The following is a 27,117-nucleotide window of genomic DNA, read 5'->3' as shown; positions in this document are numbered from 1 at the left end:
GGAAGGGGGTGCAGTTTGGCTTTTCGGGACAGTGTATTTCGAAGCCTGGGAGCAGCTAGAAAACTGAAGTAGATTCAGAAGAATTAGGAGTGAAAAGTGGTGGAAGAAACACGCAGATGGCATGACCTTACTGCCAGAAAGCAGCAATGACTTGAAACAACTCCTGATGAAAGTGCAAGAAGAAATGCTGAGAAAAGTTGAAGGCAGAAGGCAAAGAAGCGGACCAAACAGGAGATGGACTGGCTTCCTAAAGGAAACCACTGGCTCGAGTTTGCAAGAGCCATTTGAGAACAAAGCATTCTGGAGAGCGCTCGTTCATTAGGTTGCCATAAATTGAAGGTGACTTGACCGCATGTAACAACCACGGAACAGAGGAATGCAGAAAGAAACAATCAGGAATGAGATGGAATTTGGGCAGCAGGTGAAATAAAACGCGGACGAAGCAAACCGTAGTCAAGCTGACGCTCAGGATATCTGCGGGAAGGAAAAGAGAGGGTTGCCCCACTTTGCTTCTGGCCGAATCCTGCCTGGGTGTCTTCTAGCTCCTCCTCTCTCCCCACCCGCCCCAGGAAAGGTGGTGCTGAAAAGGACAGTGCCAGGCGCCGGCCCCGCACAGTGGCTTGAGCCGGGCGAAGGATGGCTTCGCAGCGAGACCTGGCGGAAAGGCGGAGAGGGCCCGATCCCGGTGGAGCGGAGCGCTCCTGTTGCCTGCGGCAGTTCTCCTGGGCAGAGATCGGGCTCCGCGGCGCCCAGGGAGAACCCCCTGCGGAGCGGTGGCTGGTGATCGACCGGAAGGTCTACGACATCAGCCAGTTCCACAGGAGGCACCCGGGGGGATCCCGCGTGATCAGCCACTATGCCGGGCAGGACGCCACGGTGAGAGCCGGGGAGGGCGGCGGGGCGGTTCCGTCGGGGTAGCAAGGGACCTCTCCCCGCCTCGGAAGCCAACGCGGGGAGAGGTCCCCTGATCTGATTCCGGTATTCAAACCCTTGGAAAGGTCTGAGGTTACTTGGACGAGGTGCCTCCCTCGTTCCTCCCCCCCCCTTTCCCCCTTTCTTTACTATTTAAAAAAGTTCAGTTTAGTTTAGTCGTCCTTTCAGGAAATCAGTAGCACCTTATCATCAGTCGGTACATTTGTGTATCTAATGATTCTATCCTTAGAAGATATGATTTGCTCCTATGGTTGCAAGAACTTTTAATTAGCAATTTATGAACTTTCTCATACAAGTGTGTGTGTGTGTGTGTGTGTGTGTGTGTGTGTGTGTGTGTGTGTGTGTGTGTGTGTGTGTGTGTGTGTGTGTGTGTGTGTGTGTGTGTGTGTGTGTGAACAGCACATAGACTAAACCATATTGCAGATATCCTATAGTCAAATAATTTTAAATAATGCATGCATGTATGCACATGATGCACATCATATTTCACCATTCCAATATGTAATCAAAGTGAATCAACATGCTATGAATAAGATGTTTTTTCTGTCCCCATTCTTCATCACAGTAGTTGGGAAACCATGGATGATGGTATTCCAGCAAAAGCCATCCAGACCTGAAGTAATGGGAGCAGGGAGAGAGACAGCCCAAAATGATACTTTATTTCACCACCAACAAATATTGAATACTACCCAAAGGTCTGCTTCTAATGCTGAGAACCTCCCAAGTGCAAACTATGATATGAGAAAAGTGTGTCCTGTGTTATAGCCCCAATTCCAAATTGCTATTTAGACAACTTGGTATGCTGTGGAGCCAGAGACTGGGACTTCAGTTCCCCAAGTAGAGCCAGCCTGGGTGGCCTTGGGCAAGCTGCACAGTCCCAGGGTGCCCCCAGAACAAGGGAAGCACTTCTGAATACTCTCTACCTGGACAATCCTGGAATTGACTTGGTGGCACATTATTATTATATTTAGGCAACTTTAGCCCTGTCCAGGTGTTATCAATGGAAGAGAACTAACTTAACTAAAATATACAACTTGTCCCTTAAAACGGCCACAGTACCAGAGGACTGAAGGATAGCACATGTCACACCAATCTTTAAAAAGGGAAGGAGGGGGGATCCAGAAAACTACAGGCCGGTTAGCTTAATGTCTGTTCCAGGGAAGATGGTGGAAAGCCTCGTCCAAGATAAACTCTTAAAACACATAGAAGAACAAGCCTTGCTCAGGGAAAATCAGCACGGCTTCTGTAAGGGTATGTCTTGCCTCACAAACCTTTTAGAATTCTTTGAAAATGTCAACAGGCCTGCGGATGCAGGCGAACTATTGGATATTGCCTATCTGGATTTTCAGAAGGTGTTTGACACATTCCCTCACCAAAGGCTGCTGAGAAAACTCCAGTTGGGATAAGAGGGCAGGTCCTCTGATGGATTATGAGTTGTTTGAGAACCAGCAAACAGAGAGTATGTGTCAATGGGCAAATTTCACAATGGAGAGAGGTGAAGAGCAGTGTGCCCCAGGGATCTGTCCTGGGACTGGTGCTTTTCAACCTGTTCATAAATGACCTGGAGATAGGGATAAGCAGTGAGGTGACCAAGTTTTCAGATGACACAAAAGTTTTCCGGGTGGTGAAGACCAGAAGGGATTGTGAAGAGCTCCAGAAGGATCTCTTCAAACTGGAAGAATGGGCAGCAAAATGGCAAATGCATTTTAATATAAGAAAATGTAAAGTAATGCAAATTGGGGCAAAAAAAAATCAAAACTTTATTTATCAGCTGATGGGTTCAGAGCTGTCTGTGACAGATCAGGAAGAGATCTTGGTGTGCTGGTGGACAGCTCAATGAAAGTGTCAGCCCACTGTGCGATGGCAGTGAAGAAGGCCAATTCCATGCTAGGTATCATTAAAAATGGGATTGAAAATATTATAATGCCGTTGTACAAAATGCTGGTAAGGCAGCACCTGGAGTATTGTGTACAGTTCTGGTTGCTGCACCTCAAAAAAGGCATAGTAGAACTGAAAAAGGTGCAGAAGAGAGTGACTGAAATGATGACTGGGCTGAGACACCTCCCTTTTGAGGAAAGGCTACAGAGTTTGGGGCTCTTTAGTCTAGAGAAAAGGCACCTGAAGGGGGACATGACTGAGATGTATAAAATTATGCAGGGGATGGATAAAGTGGAGAGACGGAAGCTCTTTTCCCCCTCAAGCAGTACCAGAACCAAGGGATATCCACTCAAATTAAGTGTTGGGAGTGTGAGAACAGACAAAATATTTCTTTACCCAGCATGTTGTTAGTCTGTGGAACTACTTACCACAGGATGTAGTGATGGCATTTGGCCTAGATTCCTTGAAAATGGGTTTGGACAGATTTCTGGAGGAAAAGGTCCATCGCAAGTTACAAGCCATGATGGGGATGTATAATCTCCAGGCTTAAAAGGAAGGTACCTCAAAATGCCAGGTGCAGGGGAGGGGTATCAGGAGACTGGTATCTAGTTGTCTTGTGTGCTCCCGGAGGCATCTGGTGGGGCCACGGTGAGATAGAGGCAGCTAGACTAGATGGGCCCTTGGCCTGATCCAGCAGGGCTCTTCTTATGTGAGAGATCACCCTCACCCTGTCCCCTTTTGTCCTTACTTAGAGCACATGGTGGTCAATGAAAAACACAAAACAAAACAAAAGCACCAAAAAATGACAAAGCTTTTGTGGCACCTTCAAGATTAATTGCTACATTTTAATGTGAGCCTTCACAGATCATGCTCATTTCTCCAGACAGAAGAGCACGAATACACAGTCTATATGGCAAAGTGTTCGTGTAGGGCCTTAAAATAAAGGGACGGTGGTGTTTGGTTCTTTTATTTTGAAGCTTTGTTGTGTAAACAGCAGCAAATGTTATTGGGTAAAGAAAACAATAGCATAAACAGTATGTGGTAATGAGTTAAAGATGACTGATTTTACCTGTGAAGCTTCTGTGTTAGTTGGGAAGGAAAATAACGACAGATGACAACATAATTGTTGCAGTATTTCACAAATGGTGATGAATTAAGAACCCTTGGTTTATATTTCATCCATTGAGATAGCTATGCAATTTCCCCCCTTCCAGAATAGCAGCTTTCAAATCCTGTGAAAGGTGTCCTGGTAGACTGAAGTGATTTGAAACAGGTTTCTGTGTATTGCCATACCTGATGTCTGATTTGTGTCCACTAATTCTTTTGCATAGAGGTTGTCCGGACTGTCTTATGTAGAATGCAGAGGGACATTGTTGGCCAACCACAACAATAACAAAGGAATAGAACTCATTGACAGAAGAACAAGTAAATGTGCCCTTGATGTGACCTGGTTGGATCCTGTAATTCTATTGCCAGAGTAAATGTGGGGGCAGAGTTAGGATCTAGGTTTGTAGCAGGGTTTAGTCCATTTATACCTGCCAAATGAGGCACCAAAGACAACCATTTTGGCTTTGTTGTAGTTTATAGCCTGGCATACTTTTGTCACACTCCAAATTATCAGAACAATTGCCCAAGTCTTACTTGAATGGAAGATATTTGGGCCGTCCCATTGGCACATTGTAAGAGCAGTGCCTTAATGCCCAAATGGATAGGTGAAAAGAAATGCAGATACCTTTGTTGCCCACATTACCCTCTTTAATATAAATATTAGAAAGAGTTAGGAAGTAGCTCTGAGAGAGTCTTCTCACAGATTGAATTACATTGACGTGTGACCATCAGTTCTATCCCCAAATGCTTTTAATGGAAACATTTGCCACCAGGTACAATATCCATTTGTAAGGTCAGCATGGAATAACCTAGCAGAGAAAGGGTCTATGCTGATTAAAACAAAAGGCCGGGAATCTTTTGCTTAAATGTTCTAGCATATATTATAACTGTGACATTCTGTTCCGTTGCTTGGTGAAGGTTCCTAGGACTAGAGATATGGCAATACAGATAGAAACAACCAGCTTTTGATGTTACACGTCTTCTTCCGCTCTAAGTCAATGTTTGATTTGTTGCAGAGATTTGAATTCCCTGTTTGCTGCATAGTAGGAACACAGAGATCCACAGAGGAATATAGATATAAATTCCTAAAAGTCTAGCCCTTTCTTATTAACTGGCACATTGAGTCTCAATAACGTAACCTGAGACATTTACATAAGAACACAAGAAGAGCCCTGCTGGATCAGGCCAAGGGCCCATCTAGCCCAGGTCCCTGTATCTCACAGTGGCCCCACCAGATTCCTCTGGGAGCACATGGGACAGCTAGATACCTGTTTCCTCCCTCTCCTGCATCTGGCATTTTGAAGTACGTTCCTTTTGAGCCTGGAGATCGTACAGTGGGGTCTTGACTTGAGAACTTAATCCGTATTGGAAGGCGGTTCTCAAGTCAAAAAGTCTGTAAATCAAGTCTCCATTGACCTACAGTGCATTGAAAACCGATTAATCCCGTAATAGGCTGTTTTTGTTCCATTTTGGTTTTTTTCTGGTCTGTAAGTCAAATCTCAGTCTGCAAGTCAAACCTAAATTTTGCGGCCAGAGAAGTCTGTAACTCAAAAAGTCTGTAAGTCAAGCCTTCTGTAAGTCAAGGGTCCACTGTATATTCGACCATCATGGCTTGTAACCTGCGATGGACTTTTCCTCCAGGAATCTGTCCAATCCCCTTTACAAGGCAGCTAGACCAGATGCCATCACCACATCCTTTGGCAAGGAGTTCCACAGACTAACAACACGATGTGTAAAGAAATATTTTCTTTTGTCTGTTCTCACTCTGCCGACATTCAGTTTGAGTGGGTTTGTAGGAGAAAGAATAAAACACATTGCTTACACTTGTTGACAATTACCAGCTTCTGTATGCTGCTTTCTTTAGTCGTATTAGCAAGCAACTGAACAAATCAACAGCAAACAGGCAACTGCCATGAACTGAAGAAAGAGAGGGATGGAACACTCAACAGAGATTGGGGCTCTCTTTCAATTTCAAAAGGATGGAAAGGAACAATTGGTTAATGCTGGGTAGACAGAAAAACCATCCCAGCCCAGAAGAATCCCTCCCAGTCACACAAACCAAAAAAAGCTTGCAAGGTCGCAAGCAAAACTCCAACATGGTTTTGGTCTGTAGAAAGTAGATGCAGAAAGCCATTCACACTGAAGTTCAGCAGATTTTTTTTTCCATGTGAAAAGCTCTTCTGGGATCTTATACTGTACTTTCTTTATCTGAATGAAGAAAGACAAAATAGAAATGTAACAAAAATATTACGAGGACATGTATTTTTTGTGTCTTCGCTTTCTCTTATGCTGATTTATTGTGTGTTTTCTTATTATTATTATCTTAATTTGTTTGTTTTTGCTTCAGGACCCTTTCACAGCATTTCATCCTGACAAAACTCTGGTAAGAAAGTACATGAAACCCCTTCTGATAGGGGAACTGGCGTCTGATCAGCCCAGCTTTGAACCCAGCAAAAATGTAAGTCCGTTTCATAACTCGCAAACAAAACTACTGTACCTTGGATACTAATTTAAAGCAAAAGTCTGGCTACAGCCTGGCAAAACCCTCCGTCTCCCTCCAGGCATTTCCTGCAGGTCCAATCCTCCCCCCCCACCACCACCACCATGACTTGCCCCTTCTGATTAAGAGGGAGGAAAGCACTCCTGTTTGCTTTGCAGCAGGTGGAGATAAAACCTTTTCATTTCCCAGCAAAGAGGGGGTTTCTTTTAGCCCTGGGTGAGGAAAATATTCCCCCTCAGCTCCTTGGTATACATCAGTCGAGGAGAAAAGGTGTGCATAGCTTTCTGTTTCCATGTAGGACTGGCGTGTCTGTGTGTGTTTGTTTGAAAATGGGGGAGCACACACTAGCACTAGACCTGCCTACTTTGGGCAACAGCCCGGGGCCAAAATAGTTCCCCATCCCTGCTCTAATGTCACAACAATCTACTTCAAACTTCAGCAATCCTGCCTAGGAGGAGCAGAACAATGTGGTGGGTGTTCCCTTCAGTAAAGAGCCAAACCCACATTTTCATTCCTATTTCAACATCTGAAAAAAAACTCACTCAGAGCCATAAAGACCATCCCAGAAGGTGGAGTGTGTCCAATTCAAGTCCTTTGCTTCCCCTTTTAGTTTACCTTACTATCCCATCTAAAAAATTTGCACAACTACTCTCCAACAGCAGCAGTTCTCAAAGTCATTGACAGCACCAAAATTAAGTCAGATTTATAGGCACAGTTTTTTCAGTTTTTATTTCAAAATATCCATATTCTAATTTCATTTCCTGAAAAACAAGTCTCCTAAAGAAATTTTCAGCAGAACACATACAAGAAAACTAGTAGCTAAAAACAATGGGACTATAAAAATTAATAAAAGTCATTAAAACAATTCATTAAAAATACAAGTAACTGATAATGTATTAATTGGGGGAAAGTCAGGAAAATGCCTGGGCCAAAAGCAGGTCTTCATTTGCTAGTGGGAACACTAGGAGCCCACCTAATCTCAGTGTGAACACTATTCCACATTCTGGGTCCCACAACAGAGAAGGGTTTCCTCGTTTCTGTAGATGTACAAGTCTTTCTCAGTTGTGGTGCAGTAAACTGAGAAGGTAAAGACTGGCACAATCTGTATGGGAGAAGGTGCTATATAGGGCATTGTAGGCCAAAAGTCACCCTTTTAGCCTGGCCCAGTAATTAACTGGCAACTGGTGCAGATTTCTCAGCCCAGGCATTCTATATGCACAGGAAAAGCCCACACGATGCAGTCCAGCTCCCATATTCTGCACTTGTTTCCAGACCAAGCCCAAGGGTAGTCCCTACATTAGAACAGTCCAATCTTGATTATGTGCTATCTCAAGGAGGATATCCAGAAATACATGGTGCTGTCAATGGTATCATTCAGTGGTATCATACGGCTTCTCTAAAAGAAGACAGAAGTGATAGATGGTACTGAGAGGGACTGGTGCTCGTTTTGACAGTTCCTACGACTTTACCCCAAAGGAAAATCCAGAAATACAAGCAGGTGACTTGATCTATATCACCAAACCCATCTAGCAGTTTTCATCTAAACGAGTTCAATAATGGCTATTAACTATCCACTGAAGACTAAGTCATCCCAAAATAATCTCAGAGGGAACAGGAGAGTGGCTAACTTTTGATTAGCAGGGATGATAGCGTGTCATCATCCCTGCTAATCAAAAGTTAGCCTAGTTGTTTGTCTCTTGTGAACCGCAACTGTTCTGCTACACCAAAGCAAAGGGGGCAGAGGATCCTTTCAATCCTCTTCCTAATCCTCAAGATGTTTTTGGTGTAACTCTGCTTCACAGCAACTAAGTTTGCCCTGTGAGGTAACAAGCTCTGTAACACTGGACTTTCTCCACAGAAATTGATAGTAGAAGATTTCCGGGAGCTGCGATCCACGGCTGAGAAATTGGGACTCTTCAAGCCAAACAAACTTTACTTCTTCCTGCTTCTTCTGCACATCCTCATATTGGATGCTGCTGGCTGGTTTGTCCTCTGGCACTTTGGGATATCTCTAAAAACTTTCTCCATTGCCACTGTATTGCTGACACTTGCTCAGGTAATTTTCTTGGGAAAAAAATAGTCTATCCACACATTGAAATGAGCTCAGCTTCCATTATCTGCTTTAAGATTTATAGTTTACTTTAATATACACTTCTCACATTCTGTGTTCCAATTGTCTGTGTTGTGCAGCATCAGACTTTCCTTTCATGTCTGTGCATGTCAGCCACTTGATATCCTTTTGGCTTTAATCAAGTTGTGTCATTAGCAACAGTGCTATTTTTAAAGTAAGAAAAGTTCAACAACAGTTACCATTGCCTCTTATGTAGTACTAACAAAAGTTAGCTTGCACATCACTGCTCTTGTCTGTGAAAGATCTTCCATCAGTGTCACATTTGTTCCTGCTGCTTACCAGTAGCTACCCTCCAGAGGTTTCTGTTCCCATTACCATTGGAACTATCCATTATCTTCCACTGATATGGCCATTGTTCCTGAAGAAGGTAAATGTATTTTGCTCTGGTGCCTCAGTTTTGACCTTTTTATCCAGCTGGATAATCTGTTGGATGATAGTGTGTTCTCTGGAAATCTGATTATTTCTTGAAAATTCCTTTTGCTTAAGGAAATTTGTTAGGCTAGTTGACTTTATTATTTTGCCTTTTGTATTCCCAAACTGTATTTTCTGTTTTGCTTCCAGTTTCAAGACCTTTACAATTTGGCTTTTCTCTGCTCTTTTAAGAAAAATAGAAAACTTCTCAGAAATTCTATGACTTACTTATTGTATCTGGATTTCTGGGGATCATCTCGTACTAAATCCTGCCTAGCTTTTTGGTCATGCTACCAGTTTTCTGGTGTCTGTCTGGAACTGTGTGAATGGTGTCTGTATGAAAACTTTGGTATGAAATTAAGATTGTCGGTCTTCATTTCCTGAAGACTCACAAGACAAGTTGGCAAAGGCTCATATTGCTCAAGATGGAGGATGGGGACGGATATGGTGGCAGTCTATGTTGCAGATTGTAACATTGGTTTTGCCTTGGTGGAAGTTAACCTGCTTTTGCTATTCCTGTCAGTGATGCCCAGTCTGGGTGCTGATTTGACCCAGGTGGTGACTGCATTTGGGAAATCAGGAGCAAGGTAGCTTTGGGATCTGCTCTGTTGCACTCTGTAGATCAGATCAGGCAGAGGCACCCCACAGTCCTTCGCACAGTGGTAGCCTGAGAGCTGTGGTTCAAAAAAAGGTAAGTTAGCTCCTCTCTAGGATGTCACCAAGTTCTAAGGAAGTCAGATAGCTGAATTTGAGGGAAGCTCCAGAGGTTGAGAAGAAACAACAAGGACTGCCACCACACATCTTGGAACATTTTCCAAGGCAGTTGGCCCTGGTGATTGTATTAAAAATTGTATTTCCCCCTTCTCTATTAACCTTTGTTCTGATTCAGGTTGGCAGTTCTTGTGTTCTTGTGTATTTTGAACATACTCAGATCTAAGTATCCAATGATCTTAGGACTGACAAAAAAAAGTGTGGATGCGCATGATCCTGGCTTTGTGTTTGCTTGCTTGCATGCTGGGGCAGATAAACAGTAGAACAAGACCCTTCTTTTTCTGAGTCATCCCCCCCCTTTTTTTTTTCTTTTAGTCTCAGGCAGGATGGCTCCAGCATGACTTCGGTCACCTGTCTGTCTTCAAAAACCGAAAATGGAACCACATTCTTCAGGAGTTTGTCATGTGCCATCTGAAGGTAACTGTGTTACTGTGGATTTCTACTATAGCACTAGTGCTAGTTCTCATTCTTTGGGGTATTGTGTCTTATCAGCCACTTTATCAAAGGATCCGTGTCCCACCATGATCAAAGACAAAAAGTCCACTTCTTCTGAGAAAGGCATTTTGATGTTTCCAGGAGCCGCAGCTGAAATCCTGTTGTTTAGTGTAGCAAGTTGCACTAGAGTAGGCCCAGTGAATCAGAGTGGATGTGGTGAGTCAACCATTCTCTGAATTTTGTCGATTAAAACTAACCTGCTCTAGTTGTGAGTTACTAAACTAGGACCCTGTGAATAATGAAACTTATGGAGGAGGTGACTCACCCAATTCCCACAGATTCAATGGATCTACTCTAGTGTAACTCACTAGATTAAGCAACAGGATTTTAGCCATTATTTTTGTCATTTACAGCACTGGTTCTTAACCTTGGGTTACTCAGGAGTTTTGGACTGCAACTCCCAGAAGCCTTCACCACCAGCTGTCCTGGCTGGGGTTTCTGGGAGTTGCAGTTCAAAAGCATCCAAGTAACAAAGGTTAAGAACCACTGATTTACAGTATGTTGGATGGCAGGGGAAGGGGGGAGTAGGAGAAAAAGTGGTTATCCAAAGTTACTATTAGTATATCCAAATTTCTCACATGTTTTATCCATGGCAGAGGAATGGGAGATGGCATATCACTCCTGCAGAAGATCATGGGGTTTGGAGGAAGACAACTGCTTGGGCATTGTTATGAAAATGATGTGCCAGAACATGCTGAGAACCAATGTTCTACAGAACTTGCCAGCAGGGGTGTAGCATATTGTCTGGTATTTGAAAAAGAGTCCAGTAAACACAAAGTGTTTCTTCCTTTCTAAAAGCAATTACTGTAGTTTCCTCTTGAGTAGCTGGCCCTCCATTTGCCTGTCTAGTGCCCTTAGCAGGCAAAATGTGTGACCCAGTGTGGATCTGTAGCCCCTTCCCACGTTAGAGAGTGCTGCAGCCCTATTTCTCTGCTTTTGTCCTCCTCTGCAGGGGCTTTCAGCCAACTGGTGGACTTTGCACCATGCCCAACATCATGCGAAGCCCAACTGTTTCCCAAAAGATCCAGATCTTACTTTTCATCCCATGTTGTTTTCCTTAGGGAAACCTCTCTCTTTAGAGGTAAGGTGCAATGTTAATTCTTGCAGCTGAGATGAGTTTTCTTGGACCTGTTATTAAAGGAGATCCATGGCCGGGTTCAAGGCCAGACTCTGCTTCAGCGACCTTGGTTGAACATCTCTGACAAAACTAGTGTGATTCTTCTGGACCACTTATCAGGATCTGATGCCATTGATCAGCCCGAGCTTTTTGTATGACCTGGGATAACTGACAGTGAATCTGCTTGCATATCTAACGGCTCAGATAGCAGAGGATAGAAGGTGCCGGCTGCTAGTGTTTGTTACAGGCACCAGTTTTGGAGATGCAAAAAGGGTCCATCTTGACCTGGGGGCCCTTTACTGTCTTTGTGCAACTGGTGGCAACTAATCTGACAATCCCTGCTCTATGTTTAAATTCCTCTCTCTGATCAAATCCTGGGGGATCAGTTCAGTACCGGTTGTTGTTGTTTAATTGTTAAGTTGTGTCCGACTCTTCGTGACCCCATGGACCAGAGCACACCAGGCCCTCCTATCTTCCACAGCCTCCCGGAGTTGGGTCAAATTCATGTTGGTTGCTTCGATGACACTGTCCAACCATCTCGTCCTCTATCATCCCCTTCTCATCTTGCCTTCACACTTTCCCAACATCAGAGCCTTTTCCAGGGAATCTTCTTTTCTCAAGAGAAGACTCAGTACCCGAGTACATGCATAAACATGATAAGGGGCTGGACGAAGCTCCCTAGTTTCAAGCTTACTGTAGAGAAGTCAGAGCTTATGGATCTGGAATAATCTAGGAGTGGAAGGTTATCAGTTCTATCAGCCCAGATAAGATTATACTCCCACTAAAGAGAAGAAGGCTTGCTAAGCAACCCTCTTGCAAGCTGCATTGCCCTGGGGTTCACCAATTGCTCCAGGTGTCAGCTTTCAGTCACCTGGTAGTCTGTGGAGCCACCTTCATCTCTTAGACAAAACTGTTAAACTCTGACACTGACTACTGCAACGCACACTATCTTTGGGGCTAACCCTGGAGATTGTGATCTGTAAACTCCAGGGCATGATCCTTAGGAGGAGGTAGTTTTGATGATTGCTCTACATGGGGAAGCCTGTGCAAGTTCTACAAAAAGCACTAGCTAGTCCAGCATCTCATTGGAAGGACAGATCCTGAAGCTGAGGCCTTCACGAATATAAAGACCCTGATGTTGGGAAAGTGTGATGGCAAGAGGAGAAGGAGACAACAGAGGACGAGATGGCTGGACAGTGTCTGCGAAGCAGCCAACATGAAATTGACACAACTACGGGAAGCAGTGGAAGATAGGAGGGCCTGGCGTGCTCTGGTCCATGGGGTCACGAAGAGTCGGGCATGACTAAACGACTAGTCCAGGATCAATTGGTACCCCACAACTCTCCCTTCTAGGACAGAAGGCAGCTTACAGTATACTTTCAGAAAGTAAGTTCAGGTTAAAATAAAAAAATAAATAAATTACAGCATCAACACAATGGCATAACGTACACCAGCAGGAAAGAAATGTCCCCTGCAGCATCAGATTGACACTTCCTAGACCGTCCCTCCTGCTATGACTCCTTATGGGATTCCTCACTCAGTGGGAGTTGGGCGACTTTGCAGGCCCCCCCCACCCCTGAACTTGCTTGGATTCCTGGCCACATACAAAACTACTAGATGATTATGTTCCCACTGAAGAGAGGCTGTGATTCCTCCTGCCATGGCACAGTTTGGAATGGCATTAGGAATTGCAGCCAGGGCTGGAAGTAGAATTGACCTACCACTGCACATGATATCCTTTCCCCTGCATTCGTGTAAGTTACACAAGAGAATGTTGTACCTTATTACATTAAAAGAATTATAGAATTAATGCTGCTCATTTATTTTTTTAAAAATTGTACCCTGCTTTACTCCTTAAGAAACAACAGCATCGGTACAACAATGATGCCTGCCCATCTGATTAGGGACCAAAGGCCTGTCTGAATAAAAATGTCTTCATCTCCTAGTGGCAGAACAGTGAGGTGGAGGTGGCTGGGATGACTAGCTTTCCTCAGAAGGATATTCCATAGTCTGGGAGCATCCACTGAAAAAGCTCTCCCTCTATCCCTCTATCCCTCTCTCTCAATCTCAATTCCACCACCCCCCTTTGTGGAGATGTGCATCTTCTATGAACACAGGTATGTTTGTTCATATTTCTGCTTCATGTTCAGGCGTGGCTCTTTCCCTCCCTCCGTCTCTCCCTTTAGTACTAAAGAACTGCCTCTGACCCATTTCCTGCTTTTTGTGCCATTTTGTGAAGTCAAGAGTTGCTGAAGTCTGGCTTTTTATTATGGTTTTAGATGTATAATCATGTTTAATTTTGTCAGTGTTATGGGCTTTATAAATTGTATGTTTTGTAACAGAAAATGTGGCATGTATATTTTAACCAAATAAGCAGGTTAACTTTGAAAAGTTAGATAGGTTAACAAGTATTGCCGACATAAGGTGTGATGCATTAGAGATATTACTGGGCGTAACATCCCATGAAATCCATTAATCATTCCGGTGGGATACCTAGAATCACCGTGATAAGTCAACACAGAGAGATGGTTGAGTTCCATTCACAAAACGCTGGGCAAAGTACTTCCCCATTCTCATTTGGGTTAATTAAAAGCACTACACGTTCCCATTTGGACTACGCCTTGCTGTTAATGAGAATACACAAACTGAGCTAACTCTTGATATCTCTGGGATGGAAAAAAGCAGTTCTGTTGATATTTGTTCTGAAACTTGGTCCCATGAGATTGCATACTGGGGCAGAAGGAAATCAGAGAAAAATGTGGGTTAGCAGCGGCTACTGCTGAGTTTTTCACACAGCTTGAAATGTTCTCCTTTTAGATGGCATCTCAGAGAATTCTCCCATCTAAAACTTCTCCTGCCAGTAGATATGGGGTTTAGATATGAGCATGTCCTCCTCATCACTTGATTGACCTCATGTTTTGAATCTAGTGCCCATTCCATTTGCATTTTTTGCATCTACCCATTTATGCAAAGTGCCAGTGGGGGAAAATTCAGTCACGACAGGATGGCTGTGTCCAGGCTTTCCTTGTTTTTGCCTTGTCAAAAGCATCCATTGCTTTGTGCAGATGGGCAAAGGATATGTCTCTATACATGTTTCTGTCCAAGGTGAACTCCTTAGCAAAGGACTGATGGCTTGTTTCCCCTCTTCTTCTTCTTGGCCCTCTCTCTCTTTTACAGCTGGGTATGCAGAAAAAGAAATACATGCCTTACAATCATCAGCACAAGTACTTCTTCATCAGTGAGTTCTTTGCTTTTCTCACATACGCCTTCGACACAGAAACATCCTCTCCTGCTAAGCCGCCAGGCAACCTTCTCTCATCTTAAAAACTTTTAGCTTATCAAAAGATCCTGTTTCACCCTTAGCGCCCATTTTATTTAAATTTTGAAAAGAGATATGACTTTTTAAAAAGAAAGAAAGGAAAAAGGAGGGAAAGAGAGAGAGAAAAGGGACTCACAGTTTTGCTGTCTCATGTCTGGCACAGAGTGCTGAAGGCTTATTTATTAAAAAGCTATTAATAATAATTATGTGCCATCAAGTCAGTTCTGATTTATGGCACCCCATGGTAGGGTTTCCTAGGCAGGAAGTGATCAGAACTGGCCTACCCTTTCCTTCCTCTGGTGATCCTCCAAGCCTGTGCAGCTTGCCCATGGCTACAAAGGCTGGCTCTTCTCCCAGAGGGCATTGTGGGAAACCAAACTCTGACCCACTCCAACTCAGTGAGCTGCCCAACCATATAAATAGATATTAGCAGTAGAAGGGGGGGCAGAAGAAACAGCAGCACAAAGAAGAGGCCTTCCACAGTTCATACCTTGAGTATATGGAGTATACTTGCTTTCATATCATTGTGCACTCCTTAGTTCACTTAATTCACTTAGCAGCATCTACCACCTAATACAGTTTGGCTATCTGGAGGTGTAAGGCAGAGTGATTCTGCTAAAGCTAAGCAGGTCCAAGGCTGGTTCATATCTGGATGGACATCTACCAGGGCCCCTGTGTATCCCAAAGTGAGATCTGTGGAAGAAAGATGGGCTATAAATGTAATATAGATATCAGGCCAAGAAGCAGAAAGCTGTACAGAACAGGAGAAAATGCAGATGGAGCAAGGTCAGAATACAAAATTCCACTAAACTGTGTAACATGCCATATGGTGAAATTATATGTGAAGAAATTGATGATAAATGTGCAGGAAGTCAAAGTGTATGAGGAGAGAAACAATTAACACAAAGGTCCTTGTTTCATTTCAGGTTTTTGTAGCTTTGAATATAAGCGATATACTTAGGTTTTTCCTCCTTCTCAAACGGATCACTTTGTCTTTGAAAAATAATAATCAATAACTCTGTCCCTCTTTTTTCCTTCTACAGCAATGCCACCAATTGTAAAACCTCTATTTCAGATTTACTCATTGTACTTCATATTCAAGCGCAAACTATGGCGGGTAAGTGTTCTATAATTACAGGCAAGCCTTTCCAGATATTAAAATACTGAATTTTCTTTCCTAACGTTGAGTTTGAGTATAGTTAGGATTTCATCTGCAATGATGTGAAAATGTTGTTACAACTTCCGTTAGCGGTAATAATGGCACAAGCCGGCTTTGGTGCAAAGATGGTGGGAAAAGCAAGAGGCGCCCCCTCGTGGAGTGCTTTGCTGCTGAGGGCTGTGATTCATGCCACTCGATGGAAGGAAACAGTGCAAGCGGAAAGGGAGGAAAGCGTCGAGATTTCTCTTTCTGTGCCAGGACCTGGGGTGGGGAACATATAGTCCTCCACAGGTTGTTGGGCTGCAACTTCCCCCACCCTTTCCCATTGGTGATGGCTGCTTGGTCTGATGGGACTTGGAATCCCATAACATTGATTGGAGTCCACAGGTCTCCCTTTCTGAGATCAAAGGCGTGTCCATCTGGTCCTGGAAAGTGTGATCTTATAATCATTATTTTCCCCTTAGTTGAATCCTCTTCTACATCCAGTCCTCATAATATAAGGTACATATATACTCAGCCATGGAAACTGACTGGGGGAATGGAACTGAAAAAAAAGGAGCACTCCTTAAATATCTCACTTCCCTTGAAAACCTTAATAGGGTCACTCTAAGTCAATTTCGATGTGACAAGCATGTAACAAAACGTAGGACTGGGTGTAACAACAAAACATTGGACAGCATGTAACAGCAACATACTGTTTCATGGCTGTAGAACTTGTGACACACACCAAGCCAAACACAAACCACCCATCTTCTCTTACGTTCTGTGAGAGGCTTGGCAATCACCGAAGGATAGGCTGTGGGTCCGAGCCAGCAGGCCATCCATTAGTCAAGTCATGGATTGACTCGGTCAAGGAACTTAGTCAAGCTGCTAGCTAGCTATGACAGAGGGCTGGAGTACTGTGTTCACATTGCTGGCTCAGCTTCTCAAAACTAAACTAGGTGGAACCCTTGCCACAGAATTTTGTCGATATCTCGTACGGGGCAGGTGAAATTGACAGGATTCTGTATTTTAAATTGAAAAAGGAAATGGTTTGTAAATTGTGGGCATGGACATGGTGCTGCAGGGAGAGCTTTGAATGAGTAGGTTGCCCGTGTGTGTGTGTGTGTGTGTGTGTGTGTGTGTGTGTGTGTGTGTGTGTGTGTGTGTGTGTGTGTGTGTGTGTGTGTGTGTGTGTGTGTGTGTGTGTGTGTGTGTGTGTGTGTGTGTGTGTGTGTGTGTGTGTGTGTGTGTGTATTTTCAGTTCATATTGACCAAAAGATTTGAAAAAGCTGAAATCAGCAAGTTTATGATGATGAAGGCATGTGGCCCCTCACAGTTTCATTAGGAAGATGTACTTCTACATATGGGAGTGCTTGGAAGAAGAATTCATTGTGCCTGATCCTTGGTTTGAGATGTGCATTTACATGTGGCCAAGGGGAAAGATGATACTGTGACTGATGCATTCCTTCTCTCTCTCTCTCTTTCATAGGAAATGGCATGGAGCATGGCTTACTTTGTCCGTTTCTTTATTGCCTTTGTGCCCATAATGGGTCTGAAGGGTGCTATGGGATATATTCTCCTGCTCAAGTACAAGTCCTTTTGGTTCCTATTGTTCTCTCATTAGCATCAAATGATTCTTCTTTTGCCTGATCCTCAAGTTGTGCCTTTCTTAACCCCATCAAATTGCTTCTAGGAAATCTACCTCCATTTCCTCCCCCACTGTACACATACTCATCCTCTAATAAGTGCAACATTGAGTGTCCTTTTATCTATGTGAATGAACCCTCTTAGCACATCTAATGCTTCAGACATACCTTCCACACCATCTGATGTAACTCCAGATGCATCAAGGAATGTGGGATGGAGCCTGTGCAGCTGTTCCCCTGCAAGCCATTAAGCAAAATTAGTGGCACAGAAAGCACATAATGAATGTGGAGGCACCTGAATGTGCTTTCTGTGCCACTTGCTTTTCAAACAATGGACTTGTCTGAAATCCTATGTTTTTGCTTTCTGTTTAGTGTCTTCATGTTTGTATCAAAGGACCTGAGTAGATTACTCAGAGTTTTGAAAAAGAAAAGCAGTGGGTTCTTTCTGGACTAGTTTAGTTGCACTCTAGTCCCAAGGAAGAAAGTTAATGTTGCTCAGTTCATCCCATTGATTTGAATGGGACCAAAATATGACTTCGTCCAAACCTAACTCAAAGGCTGAAATCTTGTTATTTAGTGTAAATCAAATAGAAACTTTCAGCCCATTGCTCCCTGGTAAACAAAAAGTAGTACCTACTAAAATTCTCAAGACACACCCTTGCAAGCACCAAGCCAGCATGTGTGTACACCATGAGAATAGTGTAGATGTTGTGAGAAACAATTGGTTGTTATTAAAGAAATGAGTGTGCCTCAACAGAAGCATCCAGCCAGTATATGCATACACCCGAATAATTGCAGCAAGGGCAGTTTATTTAGCTGGAGAGGAAAAGACTGAAAGCTGCAATTTAACTTACACTAATCAATGGGATTTTGGCCAATGTGCCTTCCACCACCAACACCAAGATTGGCATCTACTATTTATTTAGACAAGAAAGGCATCAAGAGATTGTGCCTGACTCACATTCTAAGCCTAGCAGATAAAGAGAATCACTACATCAGATGTTGATTCCATATCTAAATGCATGTTCCAAGGAAAATATTATTTGTTCTGATAAGAGCTTGCCACAAATAGCAATGTGGTCTATAGGACTATTGCATTAATTTCCCATGCAAGCACAGTGATGCTCATGGTGTTGCAATAAAGACATTTACCCTTTATGCAACATGAAATGTTTGATGTTCAAGCTGTTTTCCATGAGGCACTCGAGATCATATTGTGAATATACATCAGTCAAGTGTGTATTTATTCTTCCTATCTGTTCAGTGTGTATGCAGAACACTTTGTTTGTTTGTTTAATGTGCTGTCTTTCTCCCCATAGGGGACCCAAGGCAACTTACAATAGCTAAAATGATACAATAATAAGTTTAAAATGCTTTACAAACTTAAAATATCTAAATTTCAAAAAATACAGCGCTCCCAAGAGACTTATCACTTAAAAACCTGCCTATAAAGAAAGGTCTTTGCCTAACGATGGAAGGACAAGAGAGAGGGGGACACCAATATGGCTTCTTGGGGCAGTGCATTCCATCTTACTGGCAGAAAGCATTAATGACTTGAAACAATTCCTGGTGAAAATGAAAGAGGAAAGTGACAAAGCAGGATTGCAGTTGAACATCATGAAGAAAAAAAATTCTGACTATGAAAGCCTTCTACAACTTCAACGTTGATTATGAAATTGTCAAAGATTTTGTGTAGCTTGATTTTATCATTAAGCCAAATGGAGACTGCAGCTAAGGAGAAGAATACAGGTACTCGGGAGGGCAACAATAAAGGAACTAGAAAGAGAATCACGTGTAAAGACATGACACGGGAGAGCTTTGCAGATACTCTAGACTGCCAGAAACAGAAATGGGCCCAAACTGAAATAAAGCCTAGACTATCTCTGGAGGCAAAAATGACAAAACTGAGGCTGTCCTGCTTTGGGCACATCATGAGGATGGAAAAGACAATACGTTAAAGGCAGCAGGAAAAGCAGAAGCCCAAATATGAGATGGATTGATTTTCTACAGGAAGCCATAGCAGCCTTACGTTTGCAAGAGCTGAGCAGGGCTGTCGAGGACAGGACCTTCTGGAGGTCACTCATTCATAGGGTCACCATAAGTCAGAGGCAACTTGATGGCAAGTAACAACAGCAACAGATCAGCTGGCTTTGATTTTCAGTTGGGCACTTGGGAGACAGTGCAGCTTTGTTTGCATATTTGATGTCTCAGTCATATAGCGCTGAAATATTTGTGTGCCAGGGAAAATATATTCTTGATGTAAATGGAGAAAACATGTGCTTGTCTTAAAATAGGCTCTGATTCTTGTGTTTTTCAGCATTCTGAAAAGTGTCTTGTTCACGTGGATCTCACAAATGAACCATATTCCTATGCACATTGATTATGATAGAAACTTGGACTGGTTCTCTACCCAGGTAAAAACAGTTTGCTTATTTTAAAAAAAATTATCCCATCGTCCTTCAATATGATGAATATCTGAGATTAAAATCCACGCCAGAAGCTCTACTAGATGACTATAGGTATGAGGTTGTTCTCTCACGTACAAGTACGTGACTGTGATAACATTAAAGTGAAACAGGCATGCTATTGCATTATTTACCGTCAGTTATCTTTATCTGCACTTTTTTATGTCACTGCCTTTGCTAGCTTTAGTAACATTGCCTTGGGAAAGATTTTGAAGTATGGCATAGAAATCAAATAGATTTCAAACTAGGAACATTAACTAAACAAGATACTTGACAAAAGCTGAAATATTATTCTCCAGGATTCTATTTTTGTCCAGAATCAGGCTGCCCTTTATTTAGGAAGAGATTTGTTTTTATTCCAAACATTTCTCCTTATTTAGTCTGGAATAAGGAGGGAATTTGCAATTTGAGGGGGAAACAGACATCATACACATAGAAAGCTAAATAACTCTCCAGAATTGTGTTTTGCTGATCTGAATTTTAAAAATGTTATGACATTGCTTTCCCAATTTTCTTGGACAGATAAATTTTCTTGAATTCTAATGCTATCAATGTAATTGTTGTACCCATACCACGACTGGCCCAGTACCTCGGAGAGCTCCATGTGAACTGCTTGCTCTGACACTGTGGGGAGCTCAACCTGAAGCTTTTATTCCCCGCCTAAACCATAGGTTCCCAAACTTCGTATGTGTGTGACCCCAAGGAGATCGTGAGGTCACCAAAAAGTTACTCTGTGCCAGAAATCGGAGGATGATTGTCTGGCACATCTCCAGAAAGGAGATGGAGGGAGAATTCAAAGTGGGAGGAGGTGAGAGGATGAAAGAAAGTGAGACCCTATGGGACGGAAATGGAACAGGGAGGGGGAAGCCAATGGTGAAATAGAGTGAAAGGGGGAAAGATGCTCTTTTCGGAGAAAGAGTGGACCATAGTATCCTGTTTCAGGGAGATACCTGTACTATATAAGAGGATAGGACTGGGGAAAGCATGGGAGGAAGCCGGAGTGATTACAGTTTTATCGCTGAAGGAAAAAGTGAGGGGTGCCCTGCCCAGAGTGAGGGAAGGCTCTTTGTGTGAGAAGGGAGCTGGCGGTGTTAACCGGGATCTTATTTCATTTTCCTCCTAGTCTCTCTTCCCTCCTTCCCCTCTCCTGTGAGTTTCCTAACGATGCTTGGTGTGGGTGTTGGGCTTGAGGGACAGGTGGCGGAGAGGAGGATGCCAAGCAGGTGGGCGGGTCATGAGGGCAAGGGGAAGGAGGGAGGGAAGGAGGCCGGGTGAGAAAGAATGGAGGAGTGGGCTGGGGAGGACCTGCACGTGCAAGAGAATGAGAGAGAGTGCTATGGGAGTGTGGGAGAAAAGGCAAGCGTAAGCAAGTGTAAAGACCGAGGAAGGATGGTGGCCCGGGCCCAGCTCTTACTTAAGGCATAGGAGCAGGTCAAACCATTGTAGGCACACAGCACAGACTCCCTGGGCTTGGCAATTCAGGCATAGGCAAGAAGGCGGGGGGGAAGGGAAGACCAGGGGAGGGGTTTTATTAATGTAAGGAAAAAGCAAAAATGAAACACAGTTGGAGAAAGGGAGGCACCATCAGTGTGAGCTCACCACCCATAACTCCTCTGCCTCCCTCACTCCACAGCTCCGTGCATTACACGGAGCCACCACGAGGGATGGGAAGCTGCCTCAAAGAGAGTGGAACTGGGAGTGTCCTTTTAGGCAGGAAAGTGGGGGCATCTTCCCCCTCTTTCCCTTCTGCTTTTGTCCCCCAAGCTGGGTCTACTTCCTGGATCTCCGGGAAGAGATTCACTCTCCTTCATGGCCTGCCTCAGACCTCCAGCCAGAAGAAAAGGCAGGCATCCTCTGATGGAACAATGTAATGTCTGGCAAGAAGAACTGAGAGGCAGCTTTGCACTGAATTTGTTTTGCCCCAACTCGTTAGTTTGGACCTCTCTGCTCATGGGGTTTCAGCTGAAATATATACTTTTGATAAGAAAGTAAAACAGTGATGGCAGGGGCTGGTTGGGTTCATCTGTTGCAGCAAAAACAAGGGGTTTCACAGCATTCTTGTTTGGCATAAGCCTTTGTGGACTCTTGTTGTCACATGCCAGCATGTCACTTTGGACATGTGATAGACTTTTTAAGGAGTGGTATTTGGGGGTGAGTATGTTGTAGGAGTCACAAAGGAGCTGGACATTTTGGGGGGGGGTAAGCTGGCACAGGACTTATAGTTTCTTCTATTTTCTTTTAATAATATATTGGAGCATGTTTTCATTACTCCATTAAAATTGACTTTTTATGCAAATGTGGTGGGGGGTTGCAAGTTATTATAAAAGGGAGCCATGACTTGAAAAAGGTTGGGGAACACTATGGCTCCCAGTGTCCACCCCCTTCCACCAGGTGGGAAGCCTTAAAGGAGAAGCCTTTGACTTGAAGTCTAACATCCCATCGTATCATGGAGCTCTTGGACCAGGGTGTGCCAGAGCTAGCTTTAGGCTATGCCGGTGCTGGTCTCTTCTCATGGCTCTCGGGTATGGAGGTCCCAGTCTCAGGTGCCTCAGGCCTGGCAGGTTCAGGGATCTTAGTGGCTTCTGGGGTCAGGGGTTGCCTCTGCTGACAACACTGGCCCCTCAGACGGTGAGGCTCTCTCCAAGTCACTATAGACAGCTCAGTCATGATGGCCGTATACTTTTATTAAATTTTAAAATGTCATATAGTTTTAAAGGGGCAATTGATAATACTGCAGCAAAGATACATCCAAAATCCTAATTAGAAATTTTCATTAAAAAATTTCTCTCACAATTCATTTGCTTGATGGAACATCTATGGATCCTCACTCAGTCTCTCTCTCTCTCTCCCTCCCTCCCTGCCCCCCCCCCAGCTTCAGGCAACATGCAATGTGAAGCAATCTTTTTTCAACGACTGGATAACAGGACATCTCAATTTTCAAATTGAACACCAGTAAGTACATATTTGTAGGGACATGGTGGCTCTGCGGGCTAAACCGCAGAAGCCTGTGCTGCAGGGTCAGAAGACCAGCAGTCGTAAGATTGAATCCACGCAACAGAGGGAGCTCCCGTCGCTTGTCCCAGCTCCCGCCAACCTAGCGGTTCGAAAGCATGCAAATGCAAGTAGATCAATAGGGACCACCTCAGTGGGAAGGTAACAGCGTTCCGGGTCTAAGTCGCACTGGCCATGTGACCATGGAAGATTGTCTTTGGACAAAACGCTGGCTCTATGGCTTGGAAACGGGGATGAGCACCGTCCCCTAGAGTCGGACACGACTGGACAAAAATTGTCAAGGGGAACCTTTACCTTTACCATTTTAAGTACATATTTAGGGTACTGAAGAAGTTTCCTGGAACCACTGCTGAGAACCTGACATCACAGGGCCTGTGAGAAGAAAAAGGGATCTAAAATGTCAACTTCTTTCTCTCCCCCCCTCGCCCTTTGTTGTCTATTAGCCTGTTTCCTACAATGCCTCGACACAACTTCTGGAAGGTGGCCCCCTTGGTCAAGGCAATGTGTGCCAAACATGGGATAGACTACCAGACCAAACCCCTGCTCACCGGCTTTGCAGATATTGTGCAGTGAGTATCTGTGGGAAGCTGTATCAAGGTACAAAGAGAAAGGGCATGCAGGTCAAGACCTCCGCAATGTGGGGAGGCACACAGATGACATTTAAAAAATGCTGCTTTATGGAACAATAGATGGGTATCACCATTCCTAAAGATAGAGGGAGGTAAATAAAGGAAGTATTTCCTTTAACCCATATTTCTGATTGCATAAATGGTGTCTGATCCAATATGGATGACATTCAGCAGCATCCATTGCAGTACGGTGTCCAGGCAGTGCTGGAGGGACAGAACGGCATCCACTGAAGTAAGTGAAAAGGAGATGTAGTGTACTGGTGGCACGAAGCCCCACACCCCCAGTGACCCGCCCAGTTGCCTCATATAGATATTAAACAGCATTGGGGAGATGATCGACCCCCTGAGGAACCTCACAGTTGAGACTCCACGGGGCTGAAACACTCTCCCCAAGCTGTACTCTCTGAGTATTGGAGTACAAGAAGGATTGGAGCCAGGCAAGCGCCAGGCCACTGATTCCCAACTCGGAGAGCCACCCCAGGAGGATACCGTGGTCGACTGTATCGAAGGCAGCTGAGATATCGACGAGGACCAACAAGGACGCATTGCCCCTGTCAGCCTCCCTCAGCAGGTCATCCAACAGTGTGACCAGTGCTGTTTCTGTGCCATAGCATGGCCTGAAGCCCGACTGAAATGGGTCCAGGGCGTTGGTTTCATCCAAAAGTGTCTGAAGCTGGTCTGCCACCACCCTCTCCACCACTTTGCTCAAGAAAGAAACATTGGCAAGGGGCCTATAATTTCCTGTATCATCTGCCGCCAAATTTGGTTTCTTCCTAATGGGCCTAATGAGTGTCTCCTTGAGGGCAAAAGGAACCTTGCCCTCTTGGAGAGACCGATTAATTATTGCTGTGGCTCATTCCGTTGTTACAGGCCTGACTGCTTTGATTAGCCAGGCCAGGTAAGTGTCAAGGGAGGAATAATACATAATCCATGAACTCTATTTGATTAAGTGAGTCACAGAATGTGCTTGTCTCCTGGGTTCATAGGAAACAAGAAGAATGTTCTTTTTAAAAAAGGTAATTGAATACTAATGAACATTTAACACAAAAAGAAAAAAATCACAACCAACAAAATACAGTGGTGCCCTGCATAGCGACGTTAATCCGTTCCAGGATTAATGTCGCTATCCGGAAACATCGCTAAACGGAACCGAAAACCCCATGGGGCGAAAACTCACCGGTAAGCAAAGATTCCCCATCCGGCTGCCATTTTTGCTGCCTCTGTAAGCGAGGGCAGGGCGCGAAAACGGAGTGGGCGGCCATTTTATTCTTCCAGCGGCCATTTTGGAACCGCCGATCAGCTGTTTTTAGAACATCGCAATGCAAAGATCGGTAAGCGAAACGCTTACCGATCATCGCAATGCGATGTTTTGCCCATCTAAACATCGCAATGCAATCGCATTAGCGATCGCAAAAAGCGCGTCACTATGCGGATTCGTTGTTAAATGGTGCACTCGTTAAGCGAGGCACCACTGTATATAACAAAAGCAATCCATAACATAGCCACCGTTACCATAAATAATCAAACCATAATTGATTTCTTTTTTTAAATAGCAGTAAGAGTAATGATACCAAAGAATTGGAAAGTAAGTATGATTTTCAGTTATTTGAATGGTGCAATGAGGTTTGGAATGTAGCTTTTAATGATAAATTTACATACTATATTAAAATTAAAAAGGGTTGTTAAATAATAATTTCAATAAGATGTGGATATTTTATAAAATAAATAAAGAATTAATGTTTCACAAGAAACATTGCAATTTTGGAAAGAACATTCTTTTTACACCAGTCTCTTACAATCTCTGAAATATATATATGATACAGTGAGCTCCATCTAGTGTCACGTTAAGGAATATAGAAAATATACACAACCGTATGGCTCATGAATAAAAACAAAAATGAGGTTTGGATTATACCAGCTCATAACAAAATGGCAAGTCCTCAAGTCCTCTTCATCAGGCTGAGCACTGCACAATCTGAGGTGGGTATTGAAGTAGAAAATCCCAAAATCATCTTGGCTGAATTTTAAAGCCAGGTAAAAATGGAGCCTGCAGACTTTAAGAGTGAGTTTCCTCAGGATGGAAGATGATGGGAATGGCAGATGCAACAACATCTGTTCCATGTAATATCTTTCCAAGCTCTGTGAGATCCTTTATAATAGACATTCCAAATAATAGATTTGAGATCTTTTATATGCAAAGCATGTGCTCTGCCAATAAATTATGGCTTCTCTCTCATCTAATGTGAAAGGCACTGGGTAACACAGAGAAAGGCAAACCTTCCACCCTGACCCCCATTCACTTTGGTTGCTGAGAAACAGTGCTCTTCTATCAGAGTCCCATTGGCCAACAAGGAATTTAGACCTAACAGAACATGCACAGGAGTAGAATTCCTGGGAGAAGCAGCATTGGGTGGCCATGGAGAATGACAAGGTAGATGCTTGTTGGTTGTTGTAGTTTTGTTGGGCCATTTGGCCATGTTCTGGAGGTTTTTCTTTCTAATGTTTTGCCAGTCTCTGTGGCTGGCATCTTCAGCGGACAGCAGTTAGAACTCTGTCTGTGTTCTGGTGTAGTGTTTGGGATAGTTGAGTATGTGTAGCTGTGGGATCAGCTTTTGTCCTTTTCAGAAGATTGGGTGATTAGATGCTTTTTTCTTAGCTTTTCCCCCCCTTATTCCATAAGTGAGAATTGATTTGATGGTCCATGTTTATTTATTATTATTTCTTCCTATGTCAAATGGGTGTTCTTTCAGTTCTAAAATTTCACTGCTATTTCCTAGCAATGAGCCATGACCATTATTTTCTCTTTGCAGTTCCCTGAAGGATGCAGGAGAGATCTGGCTCAATGCATATAATCATGGATAAGAAGAATATGCTCCACCTACCCACCCAAGCTGTCACAGTTGGAAGTGTCTGGGTGCAACTCAGCTTACACTCAAGAAGATTTGTGTCTTTGTATGGGGACGAATAAAAACGGATAACCTCCTCAGGTTTCCTAGACTGCTCATAGCGGATATGACCTTCCTTCAAACTTAGGTTGCCGTTCTTAGAGTTGCTGACATCACTTCCTTCCTTCTCATACCTATATCTTGTTCCTCCAAGTGGGAAACCTCTTGTCTTTTATTGTCTAGAGGTGAAAGGGACAGCCATGACTCCTGACATCACCAATTTAGGGCCTGTCTAGACAGGTATAGAGATCGATATATCGATCATTGTTGCTGTGGTTTGGTTCAAACCCGATGACAGTGTCCAGACATGTTTCTACTTGAATCAACCTATCCTGCCCTTCCAAGCCCTGTCCCATTCTTTTCTGGCACCGCGAAAGGGCATGCTCTGTCTCTGTGTCTGTGTGTGTGTGTGTGTGTGTGTGTGTGTGTGTGTGTGTGTGTGTGTGTCAACCTATCCTGCCCTTCCAAGCCCTGTCCCATTCTTTTCTGGCACCGCGAAAGGGCATGCTCTGTGTGTGTGTGTGTGTGTGTGTGTGTGTGTGTGTGTGTGTGTGTGTGTGTGTGTGTGTGTGTGTGTGTGTGTGTGTGTGTGTGTGTGTGTGTGTGTGTGTTTTGTA

The 27,117-nt window shown here is 43.7% G+C and overlaps 1 protein-coding gene across 2 annotated transcripts; it reads left to right on the top strand.

The window, feature by feature from the left end:
• Positions 1 to 548: 548 nt before the first annotated feature.
• LOC110086171 (acyl-CoA (8-3)-desaturase) lies at positions 549 to 26,557 on the top strand. 2 transcript variants are annotated; one of them, XM_072985538.2, is made up of 12 exons: positions 592 to 876; positions 6,266 to 6,376; positions 8,277 to 8,474; positions 10,047 to 10,148; positions 11,179 to 11,307; positions 14,521 to 14,581; positions 15,706 to 15,779; positions 17,293 to 17,390; positions 19,767 to 19,863; positions 22,787 to 22,866; positions 23,370 to 23,495; positions 26,366 to 26,557. In XM_072985538.2, the coding sequence occupies exons 1-12, from the start codon at positions 637 to 639 to the stop codon at positions 26,415 to 26,417; spliced, it is 1,368 nt and encodes a 455-aa protein (XP_072841639.2). In that variant the 5' UTR covers positions 592 to 636; the 3' UTR covers positions 26,418 to 26,557. The 2 variants fall into 2 exon arrangements, with proteins under 2 accessions (XP_072841640.2, XP_072841639.2); XM_072985539.2 differs by lacking the exon at positions 23,370 to 23,495 and having other exon boundaries at positions 549 to 876.
• The last annotated feature ends 560 nt before the right edge of the window (positions 26,558 to 27,117 follow it).

This window comes from Pogona vitticeps, chromosome 1 (genome assembly GCF_051106095.1).
Source record: "Pogona vitticeps strain Pit_001003342236 chromosome 1, PviZW2.1, whole genome shotgun sequence".
NCBI lineage: Eukaryota > Metazoa > Chordata > Lepidosauria > Squamata > Agamidae > Pogona > Pogona vitticeps.
Note: the sequence above shows the minus strand (reverse complement) of the source record. Positions and strands in the feature narration are given on the sequence as shown.